The 15,437-nt window shown below is 44.5% G+C and overlaps 7 protein-coding genes across 7 annotated transcripts; 2 read left to right on the forward strand and 5 right to left on the reverse strand.

Annotated features, from left to right (window-relative positions):
* Window positions 1–408: 408 nt before the first annotated feature.
* On the reverse strand, window positions 409–1,656 carry L203_103927 (uncharacterized protein; the record flags this gene model as incomplete). The annotated part of the gene is made up of 3 exons (XM_066213317.1): window positions 409–1,061; window positions 1,100–1,417; window positions 1,455–1,656. 3 exons carry the CDS (start codon window positions 1,654–1,656, stop codon window positions 409–411), a joined length of 1,173 nt encoding a protein of 390 aa, XP_066069414.1.
* A 799-nt stretch (window positions 1,657–2,455) lies between these two features.
* On the reverse strand, window positions 2,456–3,499 carry L203_103928 (uncharacterized protein; the record flags this gene model as incomplete). Its single annotated transcript, XM_066213318.1, has 5 exons — window positions 2,456–2,582; window positions 2,628–2,742; window positions 2,788–2,987; window positions 3,029–3,398; window positions 3,451–3,499. The coding sequence occupies 5 exons, from the start codon at window positions 3,497–3,499 to the stop codon at window positions 2,456–2,458; spliced, it is 861 nt and encodes a 286-aa protein (XP_066069415.1).
* A 970-nt stretch (window positions 3,500–4,469) lies between these two features.
* Window positions 4,470–5,932, forward strand: L203_103929 (argininosuccinate synthase; the record flags this gene model as incomplete). Its single annotated transcript, XM_066213319.1, has 5 exons — window positions 4,470–4,530; window positions 4,580–4,756; window positions 4,896–5,114; window positions 5,157–5,832; window positions 5,878–5,932. The coding sequence occupies 5 exons, from the start codon at window positions 4,470–4,472 to the stop codon at window positions 5,930–5,932; spliced, it is 1,188 nt and encodes a 395-aa protein (XP_066069416.1).
* Window positions 5,933–6,727: 795 nt separating this feature from the next.
* L203_103930 (carbamoyl-phosphate synthase, small subunit) lies at window positions 6,728–8,152 on the reverse strand (the record flags this gene model as incomplete). The annotated part of the gene is made up of 4 exons (XM_066213320.1): window positions 6,728–6,769; window positions 6,823–7,005; window positions 7,062–7,867; window positions 7,924–8,152. 4 exons carry the CDS (start codon window positions 8,150–8,152, stop codon window positions 6,728–6,730), a joined length of 1,260 nt encoding a protein of 419 aa, XP_066069417.1.
* Window positions 8,153–8,716: 564 nt separating this feature from the next.
* On the reverse strand, window positions 8,717–10,993 carry L203_103931 (uncharacterized protein; the record flags this gene model as incomplete). The annotated part of the gene is made up of 5 exons (XM_066213321.1): window positions 8,717–8,743; window positions 8,799–9,010; window positions 9,072–9,309; window positions 9,370–10,929; window positions 10,982–10,993. The coding sequence occupies 5 exons, from the start codon at window positions 10,991–10,993 to the stop codon at window positions 8,717–8,719; spliced, it is 2,049 nt and encodes a 682-aa protein (XP_066069418.1).
* Window positions 10,994–11,671: 678 nt separating this feature from the next.
* L203_103932 (uncharacterized protein) lies at window positions 11,672–12,081 on the reverse strand (the record flags this gene model as incomplete). Its single annotated transcript, XM_066213322.1, has 4 exons — window positions 11,672–11,718; window positions 11,797–11,883; window positions 11,937–11,994; window positions 12,058–12,081. The coding sequence occupies 4 exons, from the start codon at window positions 12,079–12,081 to the stop codon at window positions 11,672–11,674; spliced, it is 216 nt and encodes a 71-aa protein (XP_066069419.1).
* An 899-nt stretch (window positions 12,082–12,980) lies between these two features.
* Window positions 12,981–15,106, forward strand: L203_103933 (uncharacterized protein; the record flags this gene model as incomplete). The annotated part of the gene is made up of 15 exons (XM_066213323.1): window positions 12,981–13,104; window positions 13,162–13,218; window positions 13,269–13,367; window positions 13,429–13,495; window positions 13,544–13,683; window positions 13,736–13,838; window positions 13,901–13,995; window positions 14,043–14,143; window positions 14,192–14,347; window positions 14,395–14,585; window positions 14,635–14,683; window positions 14,735–14,826; window positions 14,869–14,965; window positions 15,009–15,020; window positions 15,080–15,106. The coding sequence occupies 15 exons, from the start codon at window positions 12,981–12,983 to the stop codon at window positions 15,104–15,106; spliced, it is 1,410 nt and encodes a 469-aa protein (XP_066069420.1).
* Window positions 15,107–15,437: the final 331 nt, after the last annotated feature.

The raw sequence follows: 15,437 nt of genomic DNA on the forward strand, positions 1-15,437 counted from the left end.
TAGTATAAACAGCTTCTGATTAATCCACAATTGCTCATTATCTTGCACCTCAGAAGAGCACGGAATCAAATTCAAGGACGCGCGTTGCTCTGTTCTTTTTGCATTCCTCTATCCTATCTTGATTTATCTTTCTATCTGCTATTATTCGGCAACGAGTGACTAAATTGGAATCTAACCTACAAAGAACTGGAGTGTTTACGGCAATCTCTACGATTGTTCCCAAATAGATCTCTGCTTGCATACAAAACCTACGGTTTGAATATATGAACCACTCCCAAGCCTCATACGACGTTGACGCTTTGCCTATTCGCTGACTTCCAGGTCTGACTCTTGGGCGACAGAAAGAGCAACCAATCGAAAATACATAACATAAACACTCTCCTGCCCTATCCTCAAAAATCCAGCAGTTCATACAACAGACCTCTCAACTTTGACCACAATGTCTAAATCTCCCTGCGAGATGGGAAAAGAGTGCGCCTCGAAAGCAAAACTCCGTCCCTTGTCCAACGTGTCAACCGAAGCCAACTCCTCCTGGCCATCCGAATCCGTTACAATGGGCACCGCTTTTGAGCCCAAATTAACACAATCTCTTGCCGTCTCACATTTATTCCCTGCCAGTCCAGCCTCGCTGTCTACTGCTCGGCTCTTTCGCCCCAAACGTCGCAACAACAACCACGCCCTTTCCCCCATTGCGAGATACTCTGATACCGCTTCTTCTCCAAACCCAAAAAAGATGAAGAAAAGAATCGAATAGATGACCGGGGCGAACACACTCGTCACAACGGCAGGCCAAGAGGACCCAAAGAGTTCTTCCGGAAATTGAGATATCTGCGAGAAGTTTGCATGCACCTGAGCCCAACTGTCATAATGGCGCATTGGCGAAGATCCATCCAACAGAGCGTTGGTCAAGGCATAGGCGACAACGACGAGCACTGTCAGACTGTCTGTCACTGCCAACGCAATGAGCCGAAGGTATCGACTGACCGACAGCCTGGTCTCTGCCGTCTGCAATATATTGCGAAACTGGAGACGACGGATGAGGAACCATCTCACAGCGAGCGCTACCACCGTTAGCCAAGCTCAACACCCAGCAACTTACCCGCAAAGATCAACGAGGCAACCGAGGCCGCCATGGGAATGGCAAAACGAATGATCATCCCCGGAACAGACTTGAAAGTGGGATTGCTACACCCAATGCCTTCAATGATATCATACCGGTGACCTTGGACGATATACTGCAACGCTGTCAAGGCCACTGGCAGCACCCCACAGACCACGACTTCCTGCCATAGCCGCCGTCTCGCCACATCTATAGAGACGCGAGTCTGACGAGTCGATGCGAGCGATTCCAACTTTTGCATCTGCGACAGCGAGCAGAGCGGCACTGCATAACTCACCAACAGGGGGATCCGGCTGCCTACAGCATCAGTCCATGTCACACTTGCCCGACTCACTGATGTCGCACCATACCCCATTCCTATCCTCGACGTTCCCAGACCAGAGTATTACGTTGATGAATCCAAATGAGTTGGCGAGCGTCAGCCAAAACACCAGCGACATCGTTGCAATGTTGCGCGCCCTCCAGTGCCATGGAGCGGGCAGGATAACTAGGACGAGGGCGATGAAATTCCAAGCTGGGTACTCAAGGTGTCGCATTGGTTGTGTTGTCAACGTGGAGTGAATGCTGCTGGGCCGTATTATATACCGTTGTCCAGGTATTGTCGGTGGCGTACGAGAGCGTTGTGTACCGTTTCAGACAGTAGTGCGGGTTCATCAACCTCACAATAGCACATGTGCATGACGCACAAGACAATAGAGAACAATCAAGATGATAGACAATAGCACCTGGAATGTGTGTACGAGTATGCACCTGTAGGCACAGGAGTGCCTCACTGAATTGTTGATGATAACTATGTGAATAGTAAGTATGAACGGCGTTCTAATACAGCAAATCTAGCGCTGGATATGCATGAAATGAAGTATCTAAAGTAAAAGTATTCTACAGTTGATCTATATATATCTATTTCCTTATCCTCGTGTTCTCCGTTGACGGACTTATCTTCGGTCTTTACCAGTGGCAGTGTAAAGTGCTAACGTACTTACATTCGAGGTCTAGCCCCATTAGAAATTTTGTTACTTTCTCTTTTGCTTTATCACATATGCTATATATATATAAACGGAGTCAACTCCTTGACACGTACAGCGTACAATTGAACAGATTTAGAATGGACTAGCCCAATTATTAAGAGATAAAAGCAAACTTGAATTCAAAGTTGTCAATACGACTACTCTGATTCATCAATATATTCATAAGCTTAAGGTACTTCCTCTCCCATCTCTCCAGCTCTTTCTGTAAAAGATCGACGAAGAGCATCAGCATCCACCATACTGACCATACCATGAAAGTTTTTGTAGCCATTCTTATACAAGGAATATACTAACTCCCACACCTCTATCAAAGGTGGGCCCAATCCTTCAAGTGATACAAGGACCGAGTACTTTTTCTCAGGTCTTCCGAGGTAACTTCGGAAAAGGCATTTATCGACGGTTCCAGGATGGTGGATTTCCAGACCGTGATGTGGCTGGAATAAACTGTCAGTGACTGACTTGCGATTCAAACGACCTACTTGTCCCCACTCTTCGAACAGACAGTATAGTACTGGTTGCGCTCTATACCGTTGACAGGTGTTTTGTTGGTCAAGATAGTGATGGGATTGCTTGCGCTCTTGTCCATCAAGGCGTCTACGCTCTTATTAGCCTCTATTCTCCCCTGGCTTGAAGACATACCCCAGTCCTTGCTGGCCATGGTGGCCTCGGTGATGTCTATCTTCTCTGCGTCCAGACCGGTAAGATACTTGAAACCCCATCTACCGGCATTTACCACTAAGTTGTCATCCGTGCTTTGCTCGCTGTCGAACAGGAGGTGATCGTTCGCGACGCCACTTCCGCCTGTGGATAGAATTGCTTGCCTAAAACCACCGGCAAACCTACCCACACTCAGCATATACAACCCGACAGATTAACCTACCAAGAGGCGCCCGCGTTATCGTGAATTGGGCCTGCGGCGGCTTTGTAATCGACAGAAACCTCGTTTACCATTGGATCAGACTGATCCTTCTTATTCGTTGAATCCTTCGGATCCAAGTAGTAGACCTTGAAGCTGGCACTCTCCGCATTGTCTACAGTCCCCTTGTTGGGTTTAATACTGTTTTCGATATAACTAGGGTTGAGTCTTAAAAGCGCGCAGAGAGTCGTGGTAAACCAGCCGGTGTGGTCATTCGTTTGGATACCGAGGCAAGTCGGTGTATTGCCAAAGTCATAGAGTGGACCACTCGTTTTGACAGTTCTTTGCGCCAGCGGTGACCCCGCTAACGTTTTTGTGAGAGGGCTTGCCAAGACTTGGACGATCTGTCAACCACGACACTTGTACGGGAAAGACGTTTGGCTCACCCAGCATAGGCATTCCCACCATAGCAGCAAGTATCGTAAACTGTACCATCTTGTTCCGATTTTGTTCAAAAACTAGCAGAGTATTGTGAACGAGCTGCGCTTTATACGCAGAAATGTCCTGTCAAACGGGAGCCTCAATGATCATGTACCTTTCATCCTCCTGCCAGCATTAGTATCAAAACGCTGCTCCCTTTCAACTCTTTATCCACAACGGATGCAACCCTTGTCAAGCTCTCACGTGTCCAAGGCTAGTCAAGGAGAAAGTCAATCTACAGATTTCAAGGACACTCACTGTCAAAAGAATGGATCCAGTGTTACACTAACAACACTGTCAGTCGTTTGGGAGCATCAGCGTCGTCGTGGGATGCAGACGATTTTGAGCGTAGTCAGCGACAAGCCTGCGTCTGGCTAAAAAGAGGACTGGGCTGGCAAGGGTGATCTACATCTTGATTCATACGTACAAGACAGCTTTTTGCATTGGATACAATGTAGCGTGGAGGCTTCAACGTACAAATAGATGAAAAATGCAGAAAGAAGAGTAAAAGAGAGATGATGTTTTTTCTTATAATATGTGAAAGTTGAGGTAGTCAATTCTGACGTACAACGTATAATTGAACAGTTTTAGAATGGACTACCCCAAATGTTGTCTTTTCTAAATAAAAAAACAAAGTATTATAATCAACCGTTATATGGAATTAGATCTTGTAATGGCCAAGTCCAGGTCCTGTGATGATATATGGAGGTCAATCGCCACAACTGTCGAGTCTGTCGGAGATAAGCCGGGTAATGTAATTGAGTCGCGATGAGGTTGATTTATATTTTGAAAATTTATCTTGTTTCAAAGCTTTTTTAAAATATTCTAGCGTGCGGTGGTTTCAAGTTGCGGTGAGTAGGAACTGGGTGTCCATTGTGAGGCGACGGCATGGACAGGCTTGCCAAGGGTGGTATCACTCCTGACGCTGTGCGGGGATGTTGAAAGAGACACGCTGACCCATAGACAGCTCTATTTCTAGTGTTGAATGATGACCGCTTCAAGTGACAAAAAAGGCAAGGTTATCCTTGCGTACTCTGGAGGTTTGGGTGAGTCGTAACATGCTTGCAATGGATCCCATGCTGACGCGTTTGATAGACACTTCTTGTATCCTGTTATGGCTTATAGAGCAGGGTTACGACGTCGTCGCTTACATGGCCGATGTTGGCCAAGAGGAAGATTTTGAAGCTGCTCGGGCAAAGGCTTTGCAATGCGGGGCGGTTGGATTCCATCTGGCCGATTTAAAGCGAGAGTTTGTGGAGGAGCTCATCTATCGTGAGTGGGATTGATGAAGGACATGGCTGATAGGTAGCGGCTGTACAGTGCAATGCGATTTATGAGAATGTATACCTGCTCGGTACTTCGCTGGCACGACCTGTTATTGCTCGAGGGATGATTGAAGTTGCTCTGAAAGAGGGTTGCGACTTTGTTTCTCATGGATGTACCGGTAAAGGTAATGACCAGGTACGATTTGAGCTTGCATTCTATGGTCTTGCGCCCAACATCAAGGTCATCGCTCCCTGGAGGTTGCCTGAATTCTACGAAAGGTTCAACGGTCGATCTGCTTTGCTCGAATATGCTGCGAAGAATGGGATACCCGTCGTACAGACGGCTGCTAAGCCTTGGTCTACCGGTATGTCTGCATCACTGACGCCGTTTTGCTGATTGTGGCTAGATGAAAACCTTTTCCACATTTCCTATGAAGCAGGTATTCTCGAAGACCCAAACCAGACCCCCCCGGATGACATGTGGAAATTGACCGTTTCTCCCGAAAAGGCCCCAGAAACACCCGAAAAGGTTGAAATTGAGTTTGCGAAGGGTCTTCCAGTCAAAGTTACCACACCTCTCGACGGCAAGAGTGTTACCGATTCGGTCGATGTGTTTGTCACGCTGAATCAGCTCGCTCGACGACACGGTGTTGGTCGTATCGACATTGTAGAAAATCGATTCATTGGTGTCAAATCTCGAGGCTGTTATGAGTCGCCTGCCGCTACCATTCTGCGTGCTGCTCACATGGATCTTGAGGGCCTTACCCTGGATCGAAATGTTCGCGCCATGCGGGATCAGTTTATCACCACCAATTTGTCCCAGATATTGTACAACGGCTTCTTCTTCTCTCCTGAACGTGAGTTCATCACAGCAGCTATCCCTGCTTCTCAAAAGTCTGTCAATGGGCTTGTCCGTCTCAAACTTTATAAGGGCAATGTCATTGTCGAGGGACGAGATGCCGACGAAGGACTCTATGATGCCAAATTCACGAGCATGGACGAGATGGGAGGATTTGAACCCACAGCTACAAGCGGATTCATTGAGATTTCCAGTATCAGGATCAAGGCATGGGCTCGTGCCAAGTAAGTAATCATTATTTAGGCTTATCCAACTAACGTCTACATTAGTATCAAGCGAGGTGCAGACGGCGTCAGCCCCAAGGATGTGTATCATCGTGAATAAAGCTGAGTGTCACGCCATTTATGATGGATTGTTTGAAACGATGCGTGTATTCAGCGGTCGCTGCTTACGTTAGGATTAATGATTTCTCTGATATTAGGATGCATTCCTAGGAGATGCCTACTTTTGTAAATGTGTCTGCAGACCCTGATTAACATTCGAAAGTGCAATGTTGAGGCTTTGACTGTTCAGAATACCATTTAAAGTAAGCGTACAAGCAGGCACGGTTGAGGGATTGGCTATTAAGATTTGACGGCTACCCGAAGAATTGAAACAAAACCTTGGATGGAGTTCTGTTGATATGAAACCTGGCGGTTGTATGCAATGAATGGTCTGCTGCGGCTGGGTTTTCGAGCCGTTAACTGCAATGAGAATGATAATTCTTATTTGGCCATAGTCACTTCTTGAATCAACACTGTTACAGGATTCTCTTTTCTATGTTTTAATCGTTTGCTTGCCGTACCGCTGAAGAGCTTCTTCATGTTCTGTTGGATGCATACTACGAGAACGTTGAATCCAAATGTCCATGCAAAGAGCCAGATTGGGGGTTCATGTATTTCTCAAGTCGGTCATTTGTTCCCGCTTTATGTTTGTGGACCAACACGGTATTTGCGGTGGGAACATGGAGCCTTCGAACGTTGAATGTCAAATGTTTGTTTGATTTAGGATAGTTTCATCACTTTATCAGTTTATAAACGAATGACCACTCTTTTCACAGAGAGACTGTATATCATAACGTATTGCATCACATTCGAGCACAAACCCTGTCATCATTACTCTAGCTCATCTTTAATCCATTCAGCTGGCAGTAGTACACACGTTGACAAACTCGGTAAACATCTAAGTGCTGTTAATATACTACACCCATTTTAGTTTTGCATTTTGAGACTCACATCTATGGTATCAAGCGGACCCCCAGCCGATTCTGGGTGAAACTGTACTCCCCAAACTCTTTTACCGCTCTCGGGAGTTGTAAGTATTCCTTCGACGGAGGAGTCATTACAGTTGATAAAGAAGGGAGCCCAGCCCTGGGGGAAGTCGTCTGTAAGTTGAAGGGCATACTGGTGATTTTGGGACTAAAAGTAAATGAGATGATGTTCGGCAATATCATTGAGTTGAAACGGTTACTTACCGTAACATAGACACGACCAGCCTTAATGCCTCCTGAAGTGGCCAACGCCAAAACCGGTTGATTATGCCCACGGTTACCAAAAGTCATTCGATATGCTTCCAACCCTGCAGCTAATCCCAACACCTGGTGGCCCATGCAAATACCAAAGATAGGCTTGTCCCATTCGTCAATTGTCCTCCTCACACGTACAACAGTGTCCATAATCATCTTGGGATCTCCTGGACCATTTGATAGAAAGAGCCCATCAAATTGATCCCTGACAGTGTTGAAATCATAGTTCCATGGAAATACAGTGACGACAGCATCGCGACGAACTAATGAACGCAATATATTTGATTTGACGCCAAAGTCAAGAACAGCGATTCGAGGGCCACGGCCATCATGGTTGAGTACATACGGTTGCTTGGTAGATGCTTGTGCAACCAGATTGTCTTGAGAAGGATCCCAGTATTCATTTGTTTGGGGCGCAGGTTCGCTAGCTTCGTCACCAATGGCCAGCCGACCAAGGGTAGTGCCTTGATCCCTCAACAACGAGGTAATTGCCCTAGTATCAACACCAGTGATACCTGGTACATCATATCGCTTGCACCACTCGTGCAAACTTTCAATAGCTTGATAGTGACTGTATTTGAAAGCGACGTCAGACACCACAACGCCAGCACACTGTATCCTATCTGACTCGAGGTATGAAATGCCTGGGTATTGAGAAGTAGGAGTATTGGACGGCACACCGTAATTTCCAATCATAGGGGAGGTGAAAACGAGAATCTGACCAAGATAAGACGGGTCAGTCATAGAATCGGTGTCTGCCAAAAAGTTTCTCCGTCAGTTTGGTTCAATCCGTCATGAGATTCCAACTGACAAGAAGTGATGCTAGTTGAAAAAACAGTTTCACCAAACCTAGAATTTTCACTTCCAAAACTCTGACCATAGTAACTTTGCCCTGTCTTCAAATGCAACACTGCAGGCTTCTTGGCAGGAAGTGCCGACGAAAGCAGTGGTTCAGCAGGAGTGGCCAAAAACCGTCTGGCAACATTGTGGCATGTTGATCGAGGTACAGCCCGAAGACCGGTGAATCGGTGAAAAAACATTTTACGAGATCTGTTCTTTATGAAGAGCAAATCTATTGGTTTAGAAGAGTAAAGATTTGTTCAGAGATATAGCTATGATGGATAAAATAGCAACCCTCATCAGCTCAAATTTTTTACAGACAACCTTGGATCACCAACATGTGGTGATCAGGATTAAATTAATCAAGAGCACATACTCGTCAGAAATTCGTTCGGTCCACAGCATCGACTATGCGTGAATTGACACCTGAGAAGGCAAAGTTGGAAAAGATATGGATGGAAGATATATGAAAAACAGTAAAATTAAATAAAGAAAAAATACCACAATCTTGACTCAACTAGTGGTTAAAAATGATTGGTTGAACATGGATAAAGTCAAGAAAATATTATTTTGCTCGCTGTACCTTTATAATTGAACTCTCAAAAAGGCGGAGATCGCCGCCAAAACTATACATAAGAAAACAAGGCTGGAAGCTAGAGCCATGAGGAAGAGGAGGTTTACGATGATGAGCATTAAATGGAAAGGCTCAACTATGATAGTTCCCCTGTACTTATGCTATGCAGTAACAAGACAAGCTCGTCAGATCAACTCCAAACGTCGGTCATCAGCCTCTGAGGGTGAAGTCAGTACAAAAGAGCAGTGACAGAATAACAAGATGAAACATACGTTTCGTTCTTTCAAAATCTTTAGCTCTCTGGCGCCCTCCACTTCTGCGCTGCCCCCCTTCTCTGAACCCAGTATATCCATGAGCGTCTCTTCCACAGCTTTGCACATATTCTTGGCATCTCCACAAATATAGATATAAGCACGCTTGTTGAGGATAAGCGGTGCTAGTTCGGATCTCAAATCATGAATAAGATCCTGAACATACACCTTGCCTGAGACAGAAAGTGATGAGTTATTGGTCTTACCCAAATCATAATTAAATTGAACACATACTTCCATCCGGTTTTTTCATTTCACGCGAAAAAGCCACTGATAATTTGAAGATGGCTTTGAGTTCTTCAGTATACTGAGCCCATTCGTCGCGGTACAAGAAATCTTCGTCAGACCGTCGACAGCCATAGAAAAGGTATACGGGGGCCCAATCTTTGAGAGCATTAGGGCCATTCTTCTCTATAGCTTTGCGTCCAAGGGCAACTCGTTCTTGGACAAAGCCTCGAAATGGAGCAACGCCCTACAGATATATCAGTCATTTGAGTCATTCGAAGTGTTTTTGGAAATGCGAGCAGCTTACCGTGCCGGGACCAACCATGATGACTGGCACTTTTGGAGATGTGGGTAATCTGAAGGTACTCCTTCTCACGTGTATAGGTATCCTGTAAAGATTGCCCGCTGCATAAGCTCCACGGGGGCCTGATAAGTTGTAGGAAGGAATATCTTGCATGACAAAGGTTGACTTGGTTTCACCTTTTAGAACCCTCTCATTGTGATGGTGAGCCATTTTCACATTCAATATGAAATTGGTCGATAAGCCAAAAACCCACCGCGGCTCATGATGGTGGAGTGAGTTCGAGGCTTGGTACTTGAGCACCACGGCTGTAGCATGTATGGTATTGGGATGGAGTTTCGGAGAAGACGAGATTGAGTAATACCGTGGCTGTAGGCGTGGAACAGTAGAGACAAGTCGATCAAATGGAATGTTCCACACAGTTTGACTGTTAAAGGGAGGGTTACGGGAATCGTCAGTAGCTAGTTGAAAAACCTCAGCCAGTTTCAGAGCCGGGTTATAGATTTCGTTAATGTAGACATCCTTGTTGGATCCCCATCTGGTCAACTTTTGAGCTGCCGTTTCTGAAGGAGCAAAACGAGCAAACGAAGCAATAGCTTGGCGGGATGCAACAGCAGAGATGTCCAGATAATGGCGGAAAATAGCCTCATATGTAGTGGGAGTGGGAAAAGGCACCTTTGCTAGAGCAGGATCAAGCGATTCGATATTCACAACAGCTTGACGCCGTTCGGGAGCTGCTAAGCCGAGAGTGGTCATTATACGATCAATCTCGATATCAGGATTAGACGGCCATATGCCAACGTGATCGCCATGTTGATAAGTCAAACCAGAGTTCGTGATATCAAATTCGATATGAATGCAATTTCTGTCACTGTCGACACTAAAAAGCTCTTTACAAGATGAAATTGGAGCTGGGTAAGGGTTCTTGAGACTGTAGACTTTGAATGGCATGTTATCGCTGCCAGTTGATGCCAGTAAAGCTCGAGCAGAAAGTTCTCCATGGTAGACTTTGTCAGAATTATAATCGTTCAGTTCCTGTACGACAAAGTCGGCGACATCGCCAGCATTGCCTTCTTCAACCCCCATGCGCTCCGAAAAAGCAGCCCACATGTCGTCTTTCCAAGCGAGGTAGTCCTCCTCCAAATTCTTGTCATCGTCGCCTTCGCCACGTTCGCCAATTCTGTTGGCACCGAGCGCAGTTAACCTCGCGTCAAGCTTCCTAGCAACCTCATTATAGTGCTCGTAAGTCTTATTGCCAAGGCCAAAAATGACATAGTTGAGGTTTTCGAGACTGCTGCCCCCTTGAGAAAATTCGGGACTAGGTTCCGATAAGAGTTCCATCATCGCATTCGCATTATCAGTTGGCTCGCCCTCGCCGTAAGTTGCCATGATAAAGATGACGCATGAATTATTTTGAATTTGGTCTAGAAATTCCATGTCGTATTCTTCGGGGTCGCAAACAAGAGATGATATTCCAAATCGCGCCTTTGCTTCCTTGGCCAGGCGGACAGCGTACTCTTCTGCAGTACCGGTTTGTGAGCCATAAAAAACAACACATCGCTTGCTCTATTACCATTAATAACCCGATTCACAAGACAGTTCTTGAAAAAAGACTTACCGTTTCTGTCATTTTATGGATAAAGTTTCGAGAACCATGATCACTGGCAGCAGGAGTGCTTGAAGAAGATACTTTAGTTGAGCTGCTATTCTGTGATTTCAGAAACCCAAGAAGTGAATGGCGGAAAAAGAATAAAGGAGGAAGGATGATCGTAAGCACAATGCCAATGCTGTCTACCGAGCTTGGCATGGTGGATGTCGCAAAAACATAAAATTTTCTGTTCCTCAAAGTTTTATAGTTAATCTTAATGCGAATGAATAAATGTAATAGAGGAATTCAAAAGTGAAAAAGTAAAATTTAAATAAAACATGATACGAGTTTGCAATTCATATAGATCGGATATTTGATGCCGCGGAAAGAGATGACTGTATAAGAGAGGGACACTGTTTAAAGAAAAGAGCAAAATGGGCAAGGAAATGGCCATACCATTCCGCATTCTGCTCAGCAAGATGATCTTTCTGGCCATCTCAGAGATGCACATGGGTTCGGGCCCGCCTTAGCCCAATATAACCATTTTTCGTGATCAGTTCTAGTATACTTGCTAAAGTGCAAGACCGGAAAAGCTCATGGTGGATGTATGCGCGTATCCGTTTGCTTTGGAGGTTTATCCTTGATGTACGTAATTGCATATTGATGTTGACACTGGAGCAAAATCAACCTTGCTCATTGTCATTGTAGTAGAAACATATTTCAAGAGTCTTCGTAGCCAGTCACTTTCCGTCGGGGCCGGTCGGGTACTATAGCCAGCGCAAGTCAGCATGCATCCTCTGTAACTCAGAATCCTATGGATTCATGAATAGAAAGCCGTCTCGTACCCGGATATGTACTAGGAATTGGTTCAGGCGTTTTGTATCCGAACCATCTTCGTCGTATTGGTGGAACCGTCATGACCATAACGGGGCCTGAGATGAGGTTAGTCATTTTAACTAGCGAGACTGCAATGGTTTTCACCAACCAGCAAATCCTAGTAAAAGAGACCAAAAGATGACTGGAGATTCATGATGGAGACGTTGCTAAGAGAGTGCGTGAAAGACAGCGATTAGAGGGTGTCGTTCTTCATTGATCCATTCACTCACAGTGTATCTATAGAACGAAGACATGACTCAAATAATGGGTCGCGAAAAGAGATGCAATGATTGTTTTCAAAGATAAATAATATTTCAACAAATGAAATGGGCAGAGCGGAATCAAATATAAGTTGTCTAAATGGCATCTTTTGTAAAGATGGCTAGATTCAAATCCTCTAGGTTGTAATGGTAATATGTACTGCCGAGATTCAAGGACGAATATCTACAAATACTTGAGATTGTCATTCTGAGCACCAGCATATGATATAATGCATAATAGAGGAAAGGCGTAGTGATAGTTCCAAGGATACTGACAAGCACAACGTTTGACCTAGATGGATCATTGTTGGTCTCCCACAATGTTAAGATGCCCATTTATGCCTAGTCATGTAGCGGTATTTGCCCTGCGCATGAAAGCCGACAAGTCTCGGGCTTATGCTTGGGAAAGACATTCACACATTGCGTATAAATGAGCACCAATACTCAGCGGCCTTACGGCTTTGTCCACAACAAAGGTAAACAGTCCATCTTCTTGCTGATGAGTAGACTTGCTCTCGTGCCGGTCCTCTGAAAGTGTCTCACTGTGGATGCTTGAAAGACTTTTTGGCGGATTGAATCAAAAGGAAAAATGGTTATATACTTGTGAAATCTTCAAAACTCAAAAGTATCTGAACGGAACCAAATGTCGGGGACAATTCATGAGAAGCATTAGTTTGTATTTTCAACTCTTTTTACTTTTTGCTTTACAACTAATTCTCTACAACTCGCTGCTTGCGGAAATTTGCTCGCAGTCAGGCTTTGGAAGGCCTAAAAAAAACTCTGCTTCTTGTTTGTGATTGCTCGTTGTTCGACGAGCTCGAACAGGTCGACGCCATCGCATACGTTTCACTGTAACTGCCACCAACCGTCCGGTAGAGATAGATCTTGCCACAATGACCGAAGCGAAGGAAAGCGTATCAGATTCTGCATTGAAGCCGCATTTAGAAGTGCATGATGATACCAACTCACCTGCAACAAATATCAAACTCTCGCCAAAGACTGGCGGGAATCCTTCGGGTAAGGTTGCGCCCCAAAACAAGGATGACAAGATGACCACCACACTGGCAAAAAAAGACCACAATGTGATTGTGAGGACAATCTGGACTTTTATCATGATTGGAGCGTTTATCAGTGAGTTGGACCTTTTTCTTGAATATCGAATTCGTATTGATTTTTTCTAGCTCTTCTGTGTATGGGTCATCCTTATGTTATACTCCTTGTGATACTATGTCAGACACTAGTCTACAAGGAAATCACTGCTCTTTTTGACCTGCGTGACCGTAAGTTGTTGATTAAGCTATTGCTGCACGATTCTTACTTTTGTTCCCATTTGCTTTCTAGACGGAGAAGCTTGTGAGGATGGCCCATTAAGAGATAAGACAGATCGCTGGAGTAAGACACTCAACTGGTAGGTTATGTTTGCATAGAGTTAAAACGTAATTGACGCTGTAGACAGGTATTTCTTTGTTGTCGCCAACTACTTTCTTTACGGCGAGTCCATCGTATACTACTTCAAACACATTGTATTTGTGGATGCCTACTTTATTCATTTTGCTCGTAATCATCGTTTTATCAGCTTTATGCTTTATGTGATTGGTACGTTAGATGGTGGAGCTGGATCTTCGAATCACTTAATGCGTTTTATTAGGGTTTGTCGGATTTGTAGGCAACCTTCAACGCCAATACCTTCGTCAGCAATTCGCCCTCTTTTGTTGGGTCCACATTACCCTTCTCCTGGTTGTCGTCTCAAGGTTAGTTTGCCCATTGACCTCTTTAACCTCATTGGTTGATGTAGCTTATAATTGACGCTCAGTCACTTCGTCGTTAACAATGTCCTTGAAGGACTAATATGGTTCTTCGTTCCGGCTTCTCTTGTCATCTGTAACGATGTTATGGCTTATATTTGTGGTAAGTTCATTCCTTAGCTAGACGTCTGTAGGGTAACGCCATACCAGGCAAGCTCTTTGGTAAGACGCCATTGATCAAATTAAGTCCAAAAAAGACTGTGGAGGGTTTTGTTGGAGCATTCCTGTGCACTCTTCTATTTGGTATAGCCGTAGGTGTTACTCTGTATCCGAAATTTTTTGCTAAGATCAGCCAAAAGTGGGGTACCTTCTGGATGCAATTCCCCTACATGATCTGTCCTGCCCGAGATCTCGGCACAAACGTGTTTTCCAATGTTGTTTGCCAACCCAATCCTGTTTTTACATGGCGTGAATTTGAATTCACCGGCGCAACTCAAAAGGTTCTCCAATTAGTTGTACGTGGGTTTATAATTCTTGCGTATGCTCTAACCACAGTCAACAGTTTGATAAACCCCTGCCTACTATTTCTTATGCCCCCTTCCAAATTCACGTACTTATAATGGCTTCGTTTGCTTCTCTGGTGGCGCCTTTTGGTGGATTTTTTGCATCCGGATTCAAACGTGCATTCAACATTAAAGATTTTGGACACTCTATTCCAGGACACGGCGGTATGACCGATCGAATGGATTGCCAGTGAGTTGAATTTTTGATAATGTGGAAAACTGGCCTCATCGTCTATCAGGTTCATGATGGGTCTCTTCGCCTATGTCTACTACAGTTCACTCATTCGTGTAGGTGTAATAACCATTGTAACATTTTTACACTGGCTGATCAACTATTAGGTTCAACGTGCTACCCCAGGTTCCATCATGCAATTAGTGGTGACCTCTCTGACACAAGCGGAACAGCTTGAATTGTTGTCTGATATGATAAGGTTTTTAGAAGGACAGGGCGTAAAAATATGATGTTTTCGCAGAGGATTAGTCATCTTTGGATGCTTACTTGTTCTAGGATCTTTGTACTCATACCTGAACCCTCAGAAGATTGTTAAGCATCAACAGATCTACGCTATAGTATGTCAGATGTAACTATATGGAATAGACAAGTACTTTGAAGGGCTCGTTTCATGTGGGTCCAATTCATGCCATTGGATCTCAGCTTTTTCCAATAATATCATATATATGTAGCTACCCAAACGCATCGTTTATGAATGACATTTACGCTGAATTCTCACGATTGATGATGTCCCTTGTCACGAGTCAATGGTGTGATCCTTGTTGCTGCCCCTGTTGCTCCTGATATTAGCCTTATTCTCGATTTTATCTTCCTTGTAGCTATACGCGTATACAAGAATGGTGTTTTATGTTCCGCCAGCTCACATAAAATTGAAAAAAGCTCCATTATATTGAATTAATCAGATTGTATGAGAAGAATAAATGTGTGGGTGAATTAATTACTCGCACATGATTCGAATACAGTCCGTTCACTTTTCTCAAAATTAATTTCTGACGGGAAATTAACAATTGACTACATCACAATATCGTA

Source organism: Cryptococcus depauperatus, chromosome 4, assembly GCF_001720195.1.
Source record: "Cryptococcus depauperatus CBS 7841 chromosome 4, complete sequence".
Classification (NCBI taxonomy): Eukaryota; Fungi; Basidiomycota; class Tremellomycetes; order Tremellales; family Cryptococcaceae; genus Cryptococcus; species Cryptococcus depauperatus.